This window comes from Oncorhynchus mykiss, chromosome 9, assembly GCF_013265735.2.
Source record: "Oncorhynchus mykiss isolate Arlee chromosome 9, USDA_OmykA_1.1, whole genome shotgun sequence".
NCBI classification, from domain to species: Eukaryota; Metazoa; Chordata; class Actinopteri; order Salmoniformes; family Salmonidae; genus Oncorhynchus; species Oncorhynchus mykiss.
In genome coordinates, this window is record NC_048573.1 from 67435390 (window position 1) to 67456015 (window position 20626).

The 20626-nt window shown below is 40.6% G+C and overlaps 1 protein-coding gene across 2 annotated transcripts in view; it reads right to left on the reverse strand.

Moving 5' to 3' along the window:
* The window catches only part of LOC110531246 (adenylate cyclase type 6), a 127900-nt gene extending 107628 nt beyond the window's left edge, over positions 1-20272 (reverse strand). Inside the window, exons 1-3 of one of the 2 annotated variants that reach the window (XM_036988784.1) lie at positions 19929-20272; positions 14126-14293; positions 12429-13371 (exon numbers count right to left, since the gene is read on the reverse strand). In XM_036988784.1, coding sequence (XP_036844679.1) covers positions 12429-13370 — 942 coding nt within the window. In that variant the 5' untranslated portion in view covers position 13371; positions 14126-14293; positions 19929-20272. Of the gene's footprint in view, positions 1-12428; positions 13375-14125; positions 14294-19928 lie in introns of both variants that reach the window. The other variant, XM_036988783.1, reaches the window with a different exon arrangement.
* Positions 20273-20626: the final 354 nt, after the last annotated feature.

Below are 20626 nucleotides of genomic sequence, written 5' to 3' on the forward strand. Positions count from 1 at the left end.
CAGACCTGGCTCTCAAGAGAAGACAGGCTATGTGCACACTGCCCACAAAATGAGGTGGAAACTGAGCTGCACTTCCTAACCTCCTGCTAAATGTATGACCATATTAGAGGCACACATTTCCCTCAGATTACACAGATCCAAAAATAATTCGGAAACAAACCCAATTTTGATAAACTCCCATATCTATTGGGTGAAATACCAGTGTGCCATCACAGCAGCAACATTTGTGACCTGTTGCCACAAGAAAAGGTCAACCAGTGGAGAACAAACACCATTGTAAATACAACCCATATTTATGTTTATTTATTTCCCTTTTGTACTTTAACCATTTGCACATTGTTACAACACCGTATATATACATAATATGACATTTGTAATGTCTTTATTCTTTTGGAACTTTTATTTTTTTATTGTTTATTTCACATTTGTATATCATCTACTTCACTTACTTTGGCAATGTTAACATATATTTCCCATACCAATAAAGCCCTTTGAATTGAAAGAGAGAGAGAGAGAGAGAAATAGAGAGAGGGAGAAATTGAGAGAGGGAGAAATAGAGAGAGGGAGAAATAGAGAGAATAACAGAGAGAGAGACATAAATAGAGAGGGAAATAGAGAGAAACAGAGAGAGAGAGAGAAACAGAGATAGAGAGAGAGAAACAGAGAGAGAAACAGAGAAACAGAGAGAGAAACAGAGAAACAGAGAGAGAGAGAAACAGAGAGAGAAACAGAGAGAGAGAGAGAAAAAAAAGAGAGACAAAGAGAGAGAGAGACACAGAGAGAGAGAGAGCAAAGAGCAGGAGGAGAGGGCAAGAGAGAGTGAGGGCAAGAGAAAGAGTGAGAGAGAAAGAGAGCCTCTCTGTCTCTCTCCCTCCCTCCATCCATCCATCCATCCAGGCTGGCTAAAGTGAATGGGGCTCTACGGTTCATTCAAACTCACTGTTGGCTAGGGTTGCAAAGGGTTGGAAACTTTCCATGGAAGTTAAGCCCGGGAATTTGGGGAATTTTTCTTAAATTCATCAAAAAATGTAGCTTATAACAGTGAACCTTTTTTTGTGGGATACACGTAGGGCAATTCTAGGTCTTGTGGCATATTTTGGTTAAACTATTCTCAATTCAATGGAATTGCAACCCTCTGCATGCACAGTGCATTCTTCCATCACATGTACAGCTGATTCTCAAGATCTTGCAGACTAATGAGATGCTATTGAGCCCACACTACTACACTGTCTGAGCCAAGGACTACATGCTTTCTGGTAAGTTTTGATTACAATACTGGGTGGGGTGAATATATTTTATAAGACATACATGATTTTTTGTTAACTAGTAAATAGTAGCCAACAGCAAAGTGTGTTTAAATCATTTCTAACTTAACAATTTCTACTAGTTACCATGTGGGTTTTAGCTTGGTTGAGCCTGCTAACTGAGGAGTGATAATTCACCTGTTTACATACATGTATCATTTTAAAACATTTATCTGACAAAGGATTTGTTTAATCTCACTGCTTAACTATTTATCTGTACATGGAATTAGATTTTTTTTTCATATATATATATATATATGTATATATATATATATTTCCATTCTAATCTTTACAGGAAAATGCCACGGGCCTATCTGATGTGTGGAGATGTTTCACTGCATCTAATGTAGAAGGAAAAGCGGTGTACATTTGCAAATACTGTGCCAAATCATATGTGAAGAATGCAATAAAGATGCAGAATCATCTGACCAAGAGCATAAAGTTCCCTCAGCGCTCACAACCGGCAACCTCTGACAAAAGTCCCTCTACTTCTAATCGAGGTGAAAATTATGAATCAGACCTCCTGGAATCAAAGGTTTTTTGAATCAATGGAGGAACGTAGTCAGAATAACACTGATGAATGTCTTGCTCGAGCTGTGTATGCAACTGCTTCACCTCTGATGCTCACAGGCAATGTGTATAGGAAGAGATTTCTGAATGTTCTCCGCCCAGTATACACCCCTCCAGACATGCTTCATCTACTCATTTGCTGGATGCAGAGTTCAACAGAGTTCAAGTGAAGGTCAAGCAAATCATAGAGAAAGCAGACTGTATTGCAATCATCTCTAATGGGTGGTCTAATGTTCGTGGGCAAGAAATAATGAACTACATCAACTCCACCCCTCAACCAGTATTCTACAAGAGCACAGACACAAGGGACAACAGACTCACCGGTCTCAACATTGCATCAATGACCTTGGACCACAGCAGGTTTTTGCACTTGTGACAGACAATGCTGTGAACATGAAGGCTGCTTGGTCTAAAGTGGAGGAGTCTTACCCTCACATCACACCCATTGGCTGTGCTGCTCATGCATTGAATCTGCTCCTCAAGGACATCATGGCACTGAAAACAATGGATACACTTTACAAGAGAGCCAAGGAAATGGGTAGGTGTGTGAAGGGTCATCAAGTTATAGAATCAGTCTATCTCACCATGCAAAGTGAGAAGAATAAGAGCACCACATTGAAGCTGCCCAGCAACACCCGTTGGGGTGGTGTTGTCATCATGTTTGACAGTCTCCTGTAGAGGAAGGAGTCTCTCCAAGAAATGGCCATATCACAGTCTGCCGATATGGACAGCCACATCAAGAGGATCCTCCTGGATGATGTATTTTGGGAGAGAGTGGTAAGCAGCCTGAAACTCCTGAAACCTATAGCAGTAGCCATTGCACAGATTGAGGGAGACAATGCCCTCCTGTCTGATGTACAGACTCTGCTTGCAGATGTAAGAGAAGAAGTCCGTACTGCCCTGCCCACTTCACTGTTGCTCCAAGCAGTGGAAACTGCAGTTCTGAAATACATCAAAAAGTGTGAAGATTTCTGCCTGAAGCCCATAGAAGACGCAGCGTACATGTTGGACCCCAAGTATGCTGGCAAGAGCATCCTGTCTGGTGCAGAGATCAACAAGGCCTATGGTGTCATCACTACTGGGTCTCGCCACCTTGGCCTGGATGAGGGCAAGGTTCTTTGCAGTCTGGCGAAGTACACTTCCAAGCAAGGGCTTTGGGATGGAGATACAATGTGGCAGTCGTGCAAACATATCTCATCAGCCACCTGGTGGAAGGGACTTTGTGGATCTGAGGCTCTTTCCCCTGTTGCCTCCATCATCCTCCAAATCCCACCAACATCAGCCGCCTCAGAGCGCAACTGGTCCTTGTTTGGGAACACACACACCAAAGCACGCAACAGGCTGACCAATACAAGGGTTGAAAAATGTGTGGGCAAATTTGAGGCTTTTTGAGCCTGACAACGAGCCATCCTCAACAAGGTTGGAAAGTGACAGTGAAGATGAGGCCTCAGAGTCTGATGTTCAAGAGGTGGACATTGAGGAGGTCCAGGGAGAAGACATGGAAGCCTGAGAGGAAAACAACCAAAGCTTTAGTTTCTAGACTATCATTTTACAGATGTTTGTTGAAAACGCTTTTGGGAAATGCGATGGATCATTGGGGATTCAATATTCAATATTCCCTTTCTTTTGTTGTTCAGTGAAATTATCCCATGTGAAGAGTCACCTCATTTAATTAAAGTTCAATTCGTAACTAAACTTACTTTTTTCTTCTATTGGAAGGATTTAATCATTTGTAATTATGTCTACTTATGATAAGGTATAAGGTTTATGTTTCTGTCTCCATATGATATGGTAAATATATCCAATGCAAAAAACATTACATTTAAATGGTGTTAATATTCATTTGCATATATTTCCGTTAATTCCCGTATATTCCCCGTTAATTCCCACGGAAAGTTTCCACCTCTGAATATTCCCCAACATGTGCAGCCCTACTGGTGGCCAATACAGAACGACTGACAGGCAGATGTTATCCACCCTTGGAGGAAACTTGTGCACACTACTATCATTCACCACTGAATCAAAGAGAATACTATCATTCACCACTGAATCAAAGAGAATACTATCATTCACCACTGAATCAAAGAGAATACTATCATTCACCACTGAATCAAAGAGAATACTATCATTCACCACTGAATCAAAGAGAACACTATCATTCACCACTGAATCAAAGAGAATACTATCATTCACCACTGAATCAAAGAGAATACTATCATTCACCACTGAATCAAAGAGAACACTATCATTCACCACTGAATCACAGAGAATACTATCATTCACCACTGAATCAAAGAGAATACTATCATTCACCACTGAATCAAAGAGAATACTATCATTCACCACTGAATCAAAGAGAACACTATCATTCACCACTGAATCAAAGAGAATACTTTCATTCCCCACTGAATCACAGAGAATACTATCATTCACCACTGAATCAAAGAGAATACTATCATTCACCACTGAATCAAAGAGAACACTATCATTCACCACTGAATCACAGAGAACACTATCATTCACCACTGAATCAAAGAGAATACTTTCATTCCCCACTGAATCACAGAGAATACTATCATTCACCACTGAATCAAAGAGAATACTATCATTCACCACTGAATCAAAGAGAACACTATCATTCACCACTGAATCACAGAGAACACTATCATTCACCACTGAATCAAAGAGAATACTTTCATTCCCCACTGAATCACAGAGAATACTATCATTCACCACTGAATCAAAGAGAATACTATCATTCACCACTGAATCAAAGAGAATACTATCATTCCCCACTGAATCACAGAGAACACTATCATTCACCACTGAATCAAAGAGAATACTATCATTCACCACTGAATCAAAGAGAACACTACCATTCACCACTGAATCAAAGAGAATACTATCATTCACCACTGAATCAAAGAGAACACTATCATTCACCACTGAATCAAAGAGAATACTATCATTCACCACTGAATCAAAGAGAATACTATCATTCACCACTGAATCAAAGAGAACACTATCATTCACCACTGAATCAAAGAGAATACTATCATTCACCACTGAATCAAAGAGAACACTATCATTCACCACTGAATCAAAGAGAATACTATCATGCCCTGTAATATATTAGTATGTAGCTAAAAGGTGTCCTGTAACTCAAGCATGTCGGAGAACTAGTGGAAGCAGCTCTCTCTCTCCCTTCACTAGGGTTCAGGTCCTGTCATTAATTGCTCATGGGACTAGAACATATTCTGATGGATAAGATGGAATGGGATGGATGAGTAGATTGAGAAAGAGAGACCCTGTCTTTGTGTCCCAATAGCACCCTAATTCCTATGTAGTGCACTACTTTTGACCAGGCAAGGGCTCTGGTCAAAATGAGTGCACTATATCGGGAATAGCATGCCATTTGGGACTCAGACACCCTGTCCTTGCCAGTACATTCCCCCAGGCCTGTTTAACACCCACGGATGGCCTGTCAGTCCAGCCTCTAAAAACCCAGGCTTGTTAACAGTCTATCAGGAGGCCATTATCACCACACCAGGCCACCCTTCTCTGGATACATCCCAAATGGCACTCTATTTCCTATGTAGTGCACTACTTTACAACAGGACCCATGGGGCTTTGGTCAAAAGTAGTGCACTAGATCGGTATTAGGGTGCCATTAGGGACGGATCCTCTGTCCTTTCTGTAATGAAGGGTGCCAACTGCCAACACCAACCAAGCAGCGAGCCTCACACAGTCAACCACTGAGCACACAGACACCCCTCAATCCTAAATCAACTCCTAGCCTAGCCCCTAGCCCCATAGGCACTTGTGGAGAGCGACAGCTGGTTTTAAAAATATTACTCATCTAATGGACATTTCAATAACATGTCATAACAAATAATATCGAAACAACGGTATAACGCCATAATGTAATAATGTGATAATGCCATAATGTGATAATGCCATATGAGATCATGCCATATGTGACCATGTGATAATGCCATAATGTAATACTGTCATAATGTGATAATGTCTTAATGTGATAATGACAATGTAATAATGCCATAATGGATGTAATTGTATTTATTTATTTTACCTTTATTTAACTAGGCAAGTCCATCCCCATGGGACTCCTAATCACGGCCGGTTGTGATACAGCCTGGAATCGAACCAGGGTCTGTAGTGACGCCATTAGCATTGAGATGCAGTGCCTTAGACTGCTGCCCAATGTATGTAATAATATCATAAAGTAATAATGCCATAATGTAATAATGCCATAATGTGATAATACCATCATGTAATAATAACATAATGTAACAATGTCATAATGCCATAATGTAATACTGCCATAATGTAATAATACCATAATGTAATAATGTGATAATACCATAATGTAACAATGTGATAATGTAATAATGTCATAATGTATGTACCAATGTATCAAATGATGCCATAATGTAATAGTCTTAATGTAATAATGCCATAATGCCATGATGTAATAATGACACAATGTTAAGATGTGATAATGACAGTCAATTCCATAATGTAATACTACCATAATGCCATAATGTAATAATGCCATAATGTAATGGTGCCATACTGCCATAATGTAATAATGCCATAATGTAATGGTGCCATACTGCCATAATGTAATAATGCCATAATGTAATGGTGCCATACTGCCAAAATGTAATAATGCCATAATGTAATACTGTCATAATGTAATAATGTAATAATGCCATAATGTAATAATGCCATAATGTAATGGTGCCATACTGTATGTAATAATGTAATACTGCCATAATGTAATAATGCCATAATGTAATGGTGCCATACTGCCATAATGTAATGCCATAATGTAATACTGCCATAAGGTAATAATGCCATAATGTAATGGTGCCATACTGTATGTAATAATGTAATACTGCCATAATGTAATAATGCCATAATGTAATAATGTAATACTGACATAATGTAATACTGACATAATGTAATACTGCCATAATGTAATAATGTAATACTGCCATAATGTAATACTGCCATAATGTAATACTGCCATAATGTAATAATGTAATACTGCCATAATGTAATGGTGCCATACTGTATGTAATAATGTACGTAATAATGCCATAATGTAATCAATATGTTTTGACAGACTAAGTACATCAGAGGCTACTGCTAGTGGCTACTTGTCAGTAACACTTTATTGGATGGACTCCTTGTAGACTGTTAATGAACTAAATGTAAACCATTTTACAAAATGTATTTATCAACATTGGTAAGTAAAGTTTAACAAACAATGTAACAATGTTTATAGGCAGTTCATACGCAATAATTATTTACAACAAGAAAATAATTCATAAATCTATTATTAATTATGACCCACATTTTTTCCTTTTCTTTAGCTTCATCTATTTTCAAGCAATGGATAATCAGTTCTGTTCCTTTGTCAAGTCCATTGGCCTACCAGAACCCCACACCCCATCCCCAAAATATCCCCCCACCTCTTACACAAAACCACAATGGCATCCTTGTCTCAGTGAATTGAGGCTTGAATATAAATGATACTGGATTATATTATCATGATATTCCTGCATAATACTGCTAAAGAGGCTCATTCAACCCAGATGACCTTCTACAAACCCCAACAGAGCTGACGATCGTCGCCCTAAAGATGAAAACACACACACACATAGCCTCATTAAAAATCTCATTTTAAGGCGGCCAACAATTTTCGGTACTATCTACTTTTAGCAAGGCACCTTTGACACCACACCATGGGAGAACAGTGGAGGGTAGGTGTGTGTGTGTGTGTGTGTGTGTGTGTGTGTGTGTGTGTGTGTGTGATTGAGTCTGTACAGCGTTTGCCCTATATTATATTGATGCTGAGGAGGAAAATTAGGTTGTTTCAGGCCATGGAGAGTCGTGGATAGATAATGGATAGTCACATATAGATAATGGATAGGCATGTATACATAATGGATAGTAATATATAGATAATGGCATCGTGGCTAGATAATGGATAGTCATGGATATTATGTAGAGATAATGGATAGATGATGGATATCGATGCTAGATAATGGATATCCATGTATAGATAACGGACAGATAATGATCAGTAATGTATAGATAATGGACAGTCGTGCATAGATAATGGATAGTCATGGATATATCAAATCAAATCTATTTATATAGCCCTTCGTACATCAGCTGATATCTCAAAGTGCTGTACAGAAACACAGCCTAAAACCCCAAACAGCAAGCAATGCAGGTGTTGAAGTACCATAAGGGATAGCGGTGTACAGATAATGGATAGCAGTGTATAGATAATAGATAGTCATGGGTGGATAATGGATATATAATGGATATTCATGGGTAGCTAATGGACAATCATGTATTGGTAATGGATAGATAATGGATATTCATGCATAGCCATGTACAGATAAAGGCTAGATAATGGATAACCACGTATAGATAATGAACATATAACGTATAGTCGTGCATAGATAATGGATAGTCATGGTTAGAGAATGGATAGTTGTGTATAGATAATGGATAGACAATGTGCGGTCATATATGGATAATGTATAGCTGATGGATATACATGGTTAGATAATGAATAGATAATGGATACGTATATGGATAATGGACAGATAATGCATTGTCAAGTATAGACAATGGATAGTCACCGCATGATAATGAATAGCTGTGTATATATAATGGATATGTAATGGATAGCAATGTATAGATACTGGATAGTTGTGCACAAGTAATTGATAGTCGTAGTTAGATAATGTATAGTCATGGTTAGATAATTGATAGCCATTGTTAGATAATGGATTGTCGTGCATAGATAATGGGTAGCCACGGTTAGATAATGGATAGTCATGGATAGCCAATGGACGATCATGTACTGATAATGTATAGATAAGGGACAGTCATGTATAGCTAATAAGTAGATAACGGATAGTCATGAATAGATAATGAATAAATGATGAATATGCATGTATGGATAATGGGCAGATAATGGATTGCCATGTATAGACAACAGATAGATAATGGATAGTCACGGCTAGATAATGAATAGCAGTGTATAGATAATGGATAGATAATGGATATGCATGTATAGACAATGGACATAATGGATAGCCATGGCTAGATAATGGATAATAATGGATAGATAATGGATAGTCATGGTTAGATAATAGATAGTCATGGCTAGATAACGGATATTGTAGTCCTGGCTGAGAAGGAAAAGGTGGACAGTGGAAATGGAAGGGAGGCAATTGTGTCACTTTCTTCTCATGCCAAAAGTGTTTTCCTGAAATGTTAATTGAAGGTTAGTGTCATGACGTTGGCCTGTTTATGACAGTCATAAATACCTCTTCCCCCCTTTTTCCTCTCTCTACCCTACTGATGTGAAATTTGAAAACCCCTTGGTTAACATAGAGATTCTGGGAACATCAGAAGGTGGGGGAAATGAACTATATTCTGGTAACCCGACCAATTGAACATATGCGGTGGTACTTAATGAATATGATCTCAGTTCGGTTGTCATCTGAGATATTCTCATCAATGATAAGATGACATAAACTCTACAGTGGAAAGTCTACACATTATAGTTATCAGATTCACATGGAATTGTTGTGCAATTTAAATGTTTGAATATAAAATTATTGGTGAAGAGATTAAATGTAATTTTAGCTTCCAAATGAGAGATTTGGGTTTTCATAAGGTTATTGCTCTGCTCAATCAGTGGCCCGCCCCTGTGAAGGGACATGGGTTATAAAGCTTTTCAAACACGCCCTCCTCTCCCTTCCTATATAAAGCCTTGACGACAATATAACCTCCTGTTCCGAGGATGTGAGGACGACGGTCCGATGTCAGAATGGTTCAGATAATAACTACAGAACTAAGCCAACCTCAGCGTGAGCTTTGGTTGTGAATGGTATGAACTTTGAACTCTTATTCACTACAGAAGTGATACCTCCTAGCCGTTGAATTTAGCAACAGCAGCTGCAAACGAGGGTTAGGAAGGAACAGACAGAGTATCCCGTCTATCAACAACGACGTTACTACAACGTATCCATTTGACTACCAGAGACATTCTTCCAAGGACAAAGGACTCGGTTTGGCAACACGGCCTTCCATCTACCACCAACCTACCGAAGCGCAGCTCAGAGTAAATATTTATTGCATTTTCCTTTTCCAAATGGGCGGTAATTTAGAATGCATAAAATACTGTATTTACGATAGCACAGCTTCTCCCTTTGTCTCTCAGTCTTCCCGCTCTTTCACTCAAACCCAGCCCTTTTCGTTTGTGTAACCAGCGGTCATATCTGTTCCGCCCGCTAGGGACGTTTTCCTTTATGACGTAATTTGTAATCAAGGTATGATTAATTCTGTGTATATGTAATTCTGTGTGATTAGTTAGGTATTTAGTAAATAAATAATGAAACCCAATTTTGTATTGCTGATTCAACTTGTTAGCCAGGGTTTGTGAAGATAACCAAGAATTTACAACTTTCAGATGAGACTGAATTAAGGTGACGATTAATATTGACCGCTATTGATGTAAAATATTACTAGGTCTTTAAGAGTTTATTCGGTTGATAACAGCTCTATAAACATTATTTTGTGGTGCTCCGACTCTCTAGTTAATTACATTTACATGATTAGCTCAATCAGGTAATATTAATTATGGAGAAAGGATTTTATAGAATAGCATGTCATATCACTTAATCCGGCATAGCCAAAGACACAACATTAGCTACACTCTATTTAACCTGTTAGATCTCTAGGGGCGCTATTTCATTTTTGGATAAAAAACGTTCCCGTTTTAAGCGCGATATTTTGTCACGAAAAGATGCTCGACTATGCATATTTTTACGTTTTGGAAAGAAAACACTCTGAAGTTTCAGAATCTGCAAAGATTTTGTCTGTAAGTGCCCCAGAACTCATTCTACAGGCGAAACCAAGATGATGCATCAACCAGGAAATTATCAGAATTTCTGAAGCTCTGTTTTCCATTGTCTCCTTATATGGCTGTGATTGCGCAAGGAATGAGCCTACACTTTCTGTCGTTCGCCCAAGGTCTTAGCAGCATTGTGACGTATTTGTAGGCATATCATTGGAAGATTGACCATAAGAGACTACATTTTCCAAGTGTCCGCCTGGTGTCCTGCGTGGAATTCGGTGCGCAATTGCCAGCTGCTTGTACTTTTCCATTTGATATAGGGGAGAAACCATGTGTCCAAGAACGATATATCAATGAAGAGATATGTGAAAAACACCTTGATGATTGATTCTAAACAACGTTTGCCATGTTTTCAGTCGATATTATGGAGTTAATTTGGAAAAAAGTTCGCGTTTTGAGGACTGAATTTTCGGGTTTTTTTGGTAGCCAAATGTGATGTATAAAACGGAGCTATTTCTATGTTTTTATGTTTTTGTTGAAATGTTGCGTGCTGGATGCTAACGCTAATGCTAACGCTAAATGCTAACGCTAAATGCTAACGCTAGCTAGCTACTTTTACACAAATTATTGTTTTCCTATGGTTGAGAAGCATATTTTGAAAATCTGAGATGACAGTGTTGTTTACAAAAGGCTAAGCTTGAGAGATGGCATATTTATTTCATTTCATTTGCGATTTTCATGAATAGTTAACGTTGTGTTATGCTAATGAGCTTGCTGATTCCTGGATACAGGGGTTTTTTCATAGCTAAATGTGACGCAGAAAACGGAGCGACTTGTCCTAAACAAATAATCTTTCAGGAAAAACTGAACATTTGCTATCTGAGAGTCTCCTCATTGAAAACATCTGAAGTTCTTCAAAGGTAAATGATTTTATTTGAATGCTTTTCTGTTTTTTTGTGTAAATGTTGCTAGCTGAATGCTAATGCTAAATGCTACGTTAGCCATCAATACTGTTACACAAATGCTTGTTTTGCAATGGTTGAGAAGCATATTTTGAAAATCTGAGGTGACAGTGTTGTTAACAAAAGGCTAAGCTTGAGAGCTAGCATATTTATTTCATTTCATTTGCGATTTTCATGAATAGTTAACGTTGCGTTATGGTAATGAGCTTGAGTCTGTATTCACGATCCCGGATCCGGGATGGGGAGATCAGAAAGGTTAACAAGAATTTGGATGGCGAAGAGCGCATGCTAAAGGACGAATGCGTATTGTAAGTGAAAGAAGATGGATTTTTACACAATTACTAAAGTGTGTGAGACATGAGCTGGTCTACAAGAAGCTATTCTCAATAACAATGATTTCCAACCAATGCACAGACAAAGACAATTAATCAAAATGATACGGACACTGCTCAACTAAACGTCCTTAAACTGCACTGAATATAGTGTAAAGCCATGTAAAGTCAACACTTTACTGCAAGTGCGCAAATAGCTAGTGAATTTCCACATGGGAGACAATAAAAAGACTGTCTATCAAGACGGCCACCAGCAGATTAGACAAATTACATTGTATTGAAAAGTATCATCCTACCCGTTTCCAACAGCGTTGTATGGTACCATATCATGTTGACAGTAGAGTCCTACCTGTTTCCATAGGAAGACATCGTCCTGGTTGAGTTGCCATGCGGTGATGAGGTGTATGGTAGACAGTACCCCTCCACTCAGCACTGCAGCTCTCATCCTCACCGGCAGCAGTGTATAGATAATGTACACAAAGAACACGGACCACCAGATCCCCTCAGAGGCGCTCCGGGGGGCAACCATCAACACCCCAAACACCTGGACCACTAGTAGCACCCCGATCACCAGGTAGCTGACGATCCACATGTAGTCCTGGTGGAAGCTGTTCCTGTTGCACACCACCATCATGGACAGGAAGAGGGCCATGGCCACGGAGAGCACCGAGGCGTAGGCCACGTTGGGCGGAGCGTGGACACAGTGGAAGGCTAGCATGACGCCGCACACTATGACAAGGACACCCATCAGCATAGTCAGAGAGCTCTGGTTGAGCCTGAAGAAGTAGCGCTGGTACAGACGTTCTAGTTTGGCTGAGGTGAACTTCTTGGACTGGAACACCCGTACCACACACATCCAGCACTCAGCGGCTGTCAAGGCTTTACATGTTCCTCCGTCCTCCCCTGTTCCTTCCCCCAAACCCACCCCCCCTGGACCTCTCCTCCCTCTCAGGTCTCCGTCGTCGAACCCCAGATCCACAGCCTTTAACCCCAGGTCTCCTGCAGCCCCGGTCCGTTTCCCATAGTGGTCCTCCTGCCAGACGCAGCGCATTCCAAAGTTACCTCCTCCACTGGGCCCCGCGCCCCCTCCACCACAGTGGTAGTGCTGGGGGGTGTGAGGTGGTGGATCCAGGTTCTCAGCTTCCTGCAGGCAGCTCATGTAGCGGGGGTTGCAGAGAGACGACCCTGAGCCACAGTCCTTCCGCTTGTTGGACTTGCTGCCATTGCGCTCCCCCCACGCGGTCTTTCGCTCGTCCACTCTGGCTACGAAGAAGCCTCTGACCCACGACATCCTACTGGGACAACAGAGACAGATTAGGGTTAGCAGGTCAACAATATGCAGACAAGGACAGATAGGGTGGTCATCAATACACCGTTAGGGACAGACAGGGTGGTCATCAATACACCGTTAGGGACAGATAGGGTGGTCATCAATACACCGTTAGGGACAGACAGGTTGGTCATCAATACACTGTTAGAGACAGACAGGTTGGTCATCAATACACCGTTAGGGACAGATAGGGTGGTCATCAATACATCGTTAGGGACAGACAGGTTGGTCATCAATACACTGTTATTGACAGATAGGGTGGTCATCAATACACCGTTAGGGACAGACAGGTTGGTCATCAATACACTGTTAGAGACAGATAGGGTGGTCATCAATACACCGTTAGGGACAGACAGGGTGGTCATCAATACACCGTTAGGGACAGACAGGGTGGTCATCAATACACCGTTAGGGACAGACAGGTTGGTCATCAATACACCGTTAGGGACAGACAGGGTGGTCATCAATACACCGTTAGGGACAGACAGGTTGGTCATCAATACACCGTTAGGGACAGACAGGGTGGTCATCAATACACCGTTAGGGACAGACAGGTTGGTCATCAATACACCGTTAGGGACAGACTTGACACCTGAGCTTGGTTTCAATGCTATTGCAATGGAAGACATGTCTCTTCTTCTCTGTTGATCATCCAGTTCATTCTTAGCATCTTCATTCACATGTACTTTAGGCCTATAGGTATAGAGTCCACTGACCTGTGTGGGCTCTGTGGTGTGTACCAACGCTGCGCTCTTCAGCCAGGCCACTCATTTGCACACACAACGGGATCAAACTGGCCAGGGGTAGGTGTGTCTACCTTCCTGTAAAGGCGGTGTGTCTGTCTGCCTTGGAGCTTGGAGCTGCACCTTTAACAAACAAACTAACTAACAGACAAACAAACAAACAGTGTCATTACATCACTTCCTGCCTCTGAAGGCCACCTGACCTGGACCTCTGAACACTAAGGTATAGCTTATTCCTCGTGTAATAACAAAAAATAACCCTAAACTTATAAGAGCAACTTAATGCAGTGTTATACAACTGAAAATCTTTCTGGGTATCAGCAGTTTTTTTAGTAAATGGAAGGAGTGTGCAGCCAGCCAATAGCAAACTCTAACTCAAAGTGTAGCAGTGTATTTGCACTAATCAATAAAAGAGATGAGCCATATTGTCAAATTTAATTTATAGTCATTCATCCTCTCCGTCACCACCTGATCCCATTCCACCCCCACCCAGAGAGAGGGCCTTCACATGCAAATCTTTCTGTTTGCAGATACTGAAGTGTGACTGCTAATCATCATGCTATTCAGTGCACTGTACATCAACCATGTAGATAAATCGCCCTAAGCCTATCACTGGAATTCAATATGGTCCCTTCCATTCCAAATACACTTCTTCTAGTGCTGTTTGGATTTCCATAACATTTGTGGAAACTAGCTTTCCAACCATCCATATCCTTTCAGTGTAGTTAGTGTAGTTATATTATATCAATCTCCCCGTAACATCAGGGCAGGGTTGAGTTTGCCCTATTAGAGAACAAAGGCCCTATGAGTGGGCATTTAGCAGTCATCAGAGATGAAACACACACATGCACAGTAAGTACGTACACACACACACACACACACACACACACACACACACACACACGAGATGAAGAGCCCTCCACTCCAGATTAAATTGTGCATGTTTCCTGTCCCCCATTAGCCCTGATGACTCACTCTCCGTGTCCCATATGGAACCCCATTCCCTATATAGTGCACTCTTTTAGATTGTGGCCCATAGGGCTCTGATCAAAAGTGTTGCACTATTGTAGGGAAGTGGCTGCCATTTGGGACACGCCCAGGCACAGTCAAGCTGACTTATGTCTGCATTCAGCACATGTCAAGGACATTGGAATATAACAGGAATGGGCAGCTGGCGCCCCACGACCCTCCTTCTGAAGCCCCTCGGAACAATTTAACATGTTTTTTGTTTATTTGTTTATTTTTTAACTTACTGTTGCAAGTTAGAATAGTAAAATACAGAAAAATTTGTTGAAATTCCAAAATTGGGTTGTGCATCAACAGTTTTTGTTGTTATGTCAATCCCTACCCAGGTTTCCATCCAACCTTTTGAGGTGAGTAAAGTACATGTCGGCAAAAAAACTAAACATTTTCAGTAAACTTTACAAATGGCGACAAAACAAAATACGCTAGACAAGATGGGATCTTTTTGTGTCTGTAAAATGAATTATGCCAGAAATGTCGGTGGAAACGCTTTTATGCGCAAATATTGATAAAATAACCATCATATTGATGTAAACTTGGAGTCACGTACTGACATGTTGTGTGATCCTCCCACTACGACTCTTCAGGAAAGCATGCAGTTTATTAGGCTACAGATTAAATCAATTATGTTGAACTTCACAGGGCGGTGAAAGTGCAAGGTGATGCGCTCCTAAATATCGAGGGTCTGATTCTGGTGACATCATCATTGATGCTTGGGTACCATTTGACAAATAACAAGACTACACTCTTTTGTCAATAATAATCTGATCATGTAGGCTAATCGTGTGCTCTATCATGCTGTATGTATCTGCGTGCTGTTGGCTAGAGAGCATGTGGCAGACTGGGTGCACTCGCTATATAACACAACATTTTGTTGTGAGAAAACCATCAGTAGAGGTGAAAATGCGATGTAACTTGTACTTTTTTTATTCAGTACTTGGGAATTAGTACGCCAAAACATGTTGTTTTTTATGTGCACCACGTCATCACACACACAGCCTTTTATCAGCAACTAGTCAATTTGATGGAAACATCTCTGGTGAGAAAACGTACATATTGTTTTCATGCAGATTTGAGAATATTCGCATGAAAATCTGTCGCCAATTGGATGGAAACCTAGCTACTAACACTGACTCTATTAGCCCATGATGCACTACCGTTTTTTAGATTGGTAAGTCAGTCTAGCAGCCAGCTATCTAAACTTAGTAATCATAATCTAATTACTGTCCGGGGGGCCCCAATTGATTTGCTAGTCAGTCTCAGTCAGATATCATATTAAAAACTGTAAACATTTCCCTCCACCCCATGGCATAATGTGTAGAATAGCATGAAATTAGCTGTAAAACAGCAACAGTCAGGGATATGACCATGAGGGTAGGTAGAATAACAACAGTCAGGGATATGAACATGAGGGTACGTAGAATAACAACAGTCAGGGATATGACCATGAGGGTACGTAGAATAACAACAGTCAGGGATATGAACAAGAGGGTACGTAGAATAACAACAGTCAGGGAGGATCTGTAGAATAACAACAGTCAGGGAGGTTCTGTAGAACAACAACAACAGTCAGGGAGGATCTGTAGAACAACAACAGTCAGGGAGGATCTGTAGAACAACAACACCAATAGTCAGGGAGGATCTGTAGAACAACAACAACAGTCAGAGAGGATCTGTAGAACAACAACAACAGTCAGAGAGGATCTGTAGAACATCAACAGTCAGGGAGGATCTGTAGAACAACAACAACAGTCAGGGAGGATCTGTAGAACAACAACAACAACAGTCAGGGAAGATCTGTAGAATAACAACAGCCAGGGAGGATCTGTAGAACAACAACAACAACAGTCAGGGAGGATCTGTAGAACATCAACAGTCAGGGAGGATCTATAGAATATCAACAGTCAGGGAGGATCTGTAGAACAACAACAACAGTCAGGGAGGATCTGTAGAACAACAATAACAGTCAGGGAGGATATGTAGAACAACAACAACAGTCAGGGAGGATATGTGGAACAACAACAACAGTCAGGGAGGATATGTAGAACAACAACAACAGTTAGGGAGGGTATGTAGAACAACAACAACAGTTAGGGAGGATCTGTAGAACAACAACAACAGTCAGGGAGGATATGTAGAACAACAACAACAGTTAGGGAGGATCTGTAGAACAACAACAACAACAGTCAGGGAGGATTTTTAGAACATCAACAGTCAGGGAGGATCTGTAGAACAACAACCACAGTTAGGGAGGATCTGTAGAACAACAACAGTCAGGGAGGTTCTGTAGAACAACAACAGTCAGGGAGGATCTGTAGAACAACAGTCAGGGAGGATCTGTAGAACAACAACAGTCAGGGAGGATCTGTAGAACAACAACAGTCAGGGAGGATCTGTAGAACAACAGTCAGGGAGGATCTGTAGAACAACAACATGGGGTAAAAGACTAAAGAGATGCAGTGTTTCTCGATGTGTGTGCGCGTGCATGTGAGTTTTGGGGTGGAGGGTTGTTGAGGAAGGCAGAAGATTTACATCTCACAAAATAGACAATTAATTACTTATTATATTCTACAGTACATGCGCCTGGTGGCATGCCTGCGTTCCTTTTTAAGAGCAGTAGCTAGCTATTGATAGAAGTTGCTTCACTAAAGAAACCTTTGAAACTAACCTGAGGAGCTGGCAAACAGAGTCCTGCTCTGTAGTTTGTTATCAATGTAGTTCAACTCTGCCATTCTGCCAATAAACAACATAGGCAGTTACTGGATGTCAGACAGAACACCATGGTGTATTTAGTGTATTCTTTAATTAACCAATAAGGCCCGAGGGGGTGTGGTATATACACATTATAAACTGGGTGGTTCGAGCTCTGAATGCTGATTGACTGACAGCCGTGGTATATCAGATCGTATACCACGGGTATGAAAAACAGTTATTTTTTACTGCTCTAATTACGTTAGTAAACAGTTTATAATAGCAATAAGGCACCTCAGGAGGTTGTGATATATGGCCAATATACCAAAGCTAAGGGCTGTATCCAGGCACTCTGCGTTGCGTCGTGCTTAAGAACAGCCCTTAGCCGTGGTATATTGGCCACATACCACACCCCCTCGGACCTTATTGCTTAAGTATATTCAAGTATAACAAAATATGTAGGCTTTTTAAAAAAACATATTTTATCATTCATACATTTCCACCTATAATAAGTGGTTTAAAAGGTTTAAGGATACATATTCACACAGTTTAACATTGAGTTTACAATTGACATTTTAGTCATTTAGCAGACACTCTTATCCAGAGCAACTTATAGTTGTGAGTGGATAGATGTTTCATACTGGTCCCCTGTGGGACCCAAACCCAAAACCCTGGTGGTGCAAGTGTTATGCTCTAACTGAGCCACACTGGTTCCTCTGAGCAAATAAAAAAACGCAACTAGCTGGATATGCAAATACTATATCTAGGTATTGTTAGGCAGATAAAGGCACCTGATCTGATCTATGCTATTAGGTTATTCAATGCCCCTGTGGGTCAGACTGGCAAGCAAACAACCTCTGGTTCTGGTGCATGCAGGGCCGGTCAGTCAGACAGCAGGAGCACACAGCAGCATGGGGCGGTTATGTAACAAACAGAACAGTGCATGCATGCATTTACAGGAGCATCCGCTTGAGATATCATTTAAAAAATAATACTTGTTTCCAATCTAACCACCTCGTTATAAACCGGAAAACGGTTGTCAACGTTGTAAATTAATATATAGAGAATTAATAGGATATACCTTGAGTTTGAATGTCAATTATCTATATGCAGATCTAATACCACATAATCAGGATGTTTGCGATAAATAGGCCTACATGCAAACACATATCTGCACATAGCCTGGGCTATTTGGTTGCAAGAAGACCTTCCGAAGAAAAGGACTGCATAATCGCACGCACTGTTTGTGTGAAGCGACCGGTACATGTTAACCGTAGCCTTTCCATGGGGACATTTCGACAGTAACAATGCGCCTACTTCTCAAACGTTTCCTTTATAATGGGTTGTCTATATTTCCTTGCACCGACAGATGGGTTGTCTATATTTCCTTGCACCGACAGATCTTATCTAGCCCTACTCTTACCATTTGTCGCCAGAATTCAAGCCATGAGTAATAATTAAAAATCTCTCTACAAACTTCTATGAGAAATCGACTACAGGGATTCCATGATCGCGCCGTTTGACAAGTAGTATGGCTACTTGCATACTTTCATTGCACTAATTTCCCACTGCAAAGATAGCCTACAGTAGCCCATCAGCAAAGCCATACTATTGTAATGCACCTTCAAGATTATTATAATTTTTTTTCAATCAGAGAACAGGATACATACATGTCCTAACCCGGTTTCTTCTAGGTAAGTCCCTTATTGTAAATGCATAGCCTATATGCACCAGAATGTCTCCTTCTTTGGTGGGCATCAACACATTTATGAAGCCTACACATAGCCTATAGGCTTGTTACTACTAGCAACATCGTCGATAGTGACATGTAAAACAGCGCAAATACCTGCATAACATGCCACCTTGAAACTACAGGCTGCTGCTACACTGCTGAAGAGGCCAAGTTAACATTGTAACCTCGGCTGTTCTGTTTCATTTTTGTGGCACTACTGTGTTCTATAATTACAGTGATAATAGACGACTAGTTAAGTTAATGTAGCGTTGTTATAGACTGTAAAACAGTTATCCAGAAGGCTAGTAGCCCGGGAGAGATTGTACTTACCACATTGATTAACACCCATATACGAACAGCGCGCAATATAGCTGACTTTCTCCCTCTGTTTTGGTACGTTGCTGTCTTTTCGTTCAGATGAAAACGTGTATCTATCGACGTCTAGGCTACAATCGAGGGGATTGGCTACAAATGTACATACAGTGGGCGCGTTCGAGCTGATCACTTTTGTCAATTCAAGTCGGTGACCGCTTTTCAATGTTGCATTATGTTAAAACAATTGTCTGACTTGCGCCTACATGTCTACTGCATGAACCTTCCAAAAATCCTATGATCAAAGGTCATTACGTTTTGACGGCTTCGACTGCAAGTATCTGCAGTTGCACTTCCCCAGCTTCATCCTGCAGATGTCGCCTGCATTGTGGGAGACTCTATTGTCAACCAATCATTAGGGTGTTTTTGTTTGACCCGCTCGTATGTCATCAAAGATATGACTGAAACAGGAATCAACTTAATGTAAGCTATACAGTGGATAGCCTATATACAAACAAATGTGATATTTTAGTCTTTGAGTAATTGATTATATAAGGAACTCACATATGATTTCAGTTTGTGAGTGTGATATGGGAGTTGGAGATATGTTTATTTTGACATTATAAACAAAGATTTTATAAACAATGGAAACTGCCATGTTGATGTGAGCCTTGCTGTTGGGAAACCACATTAGTGTCTGACTTTCGGCTGTTGCA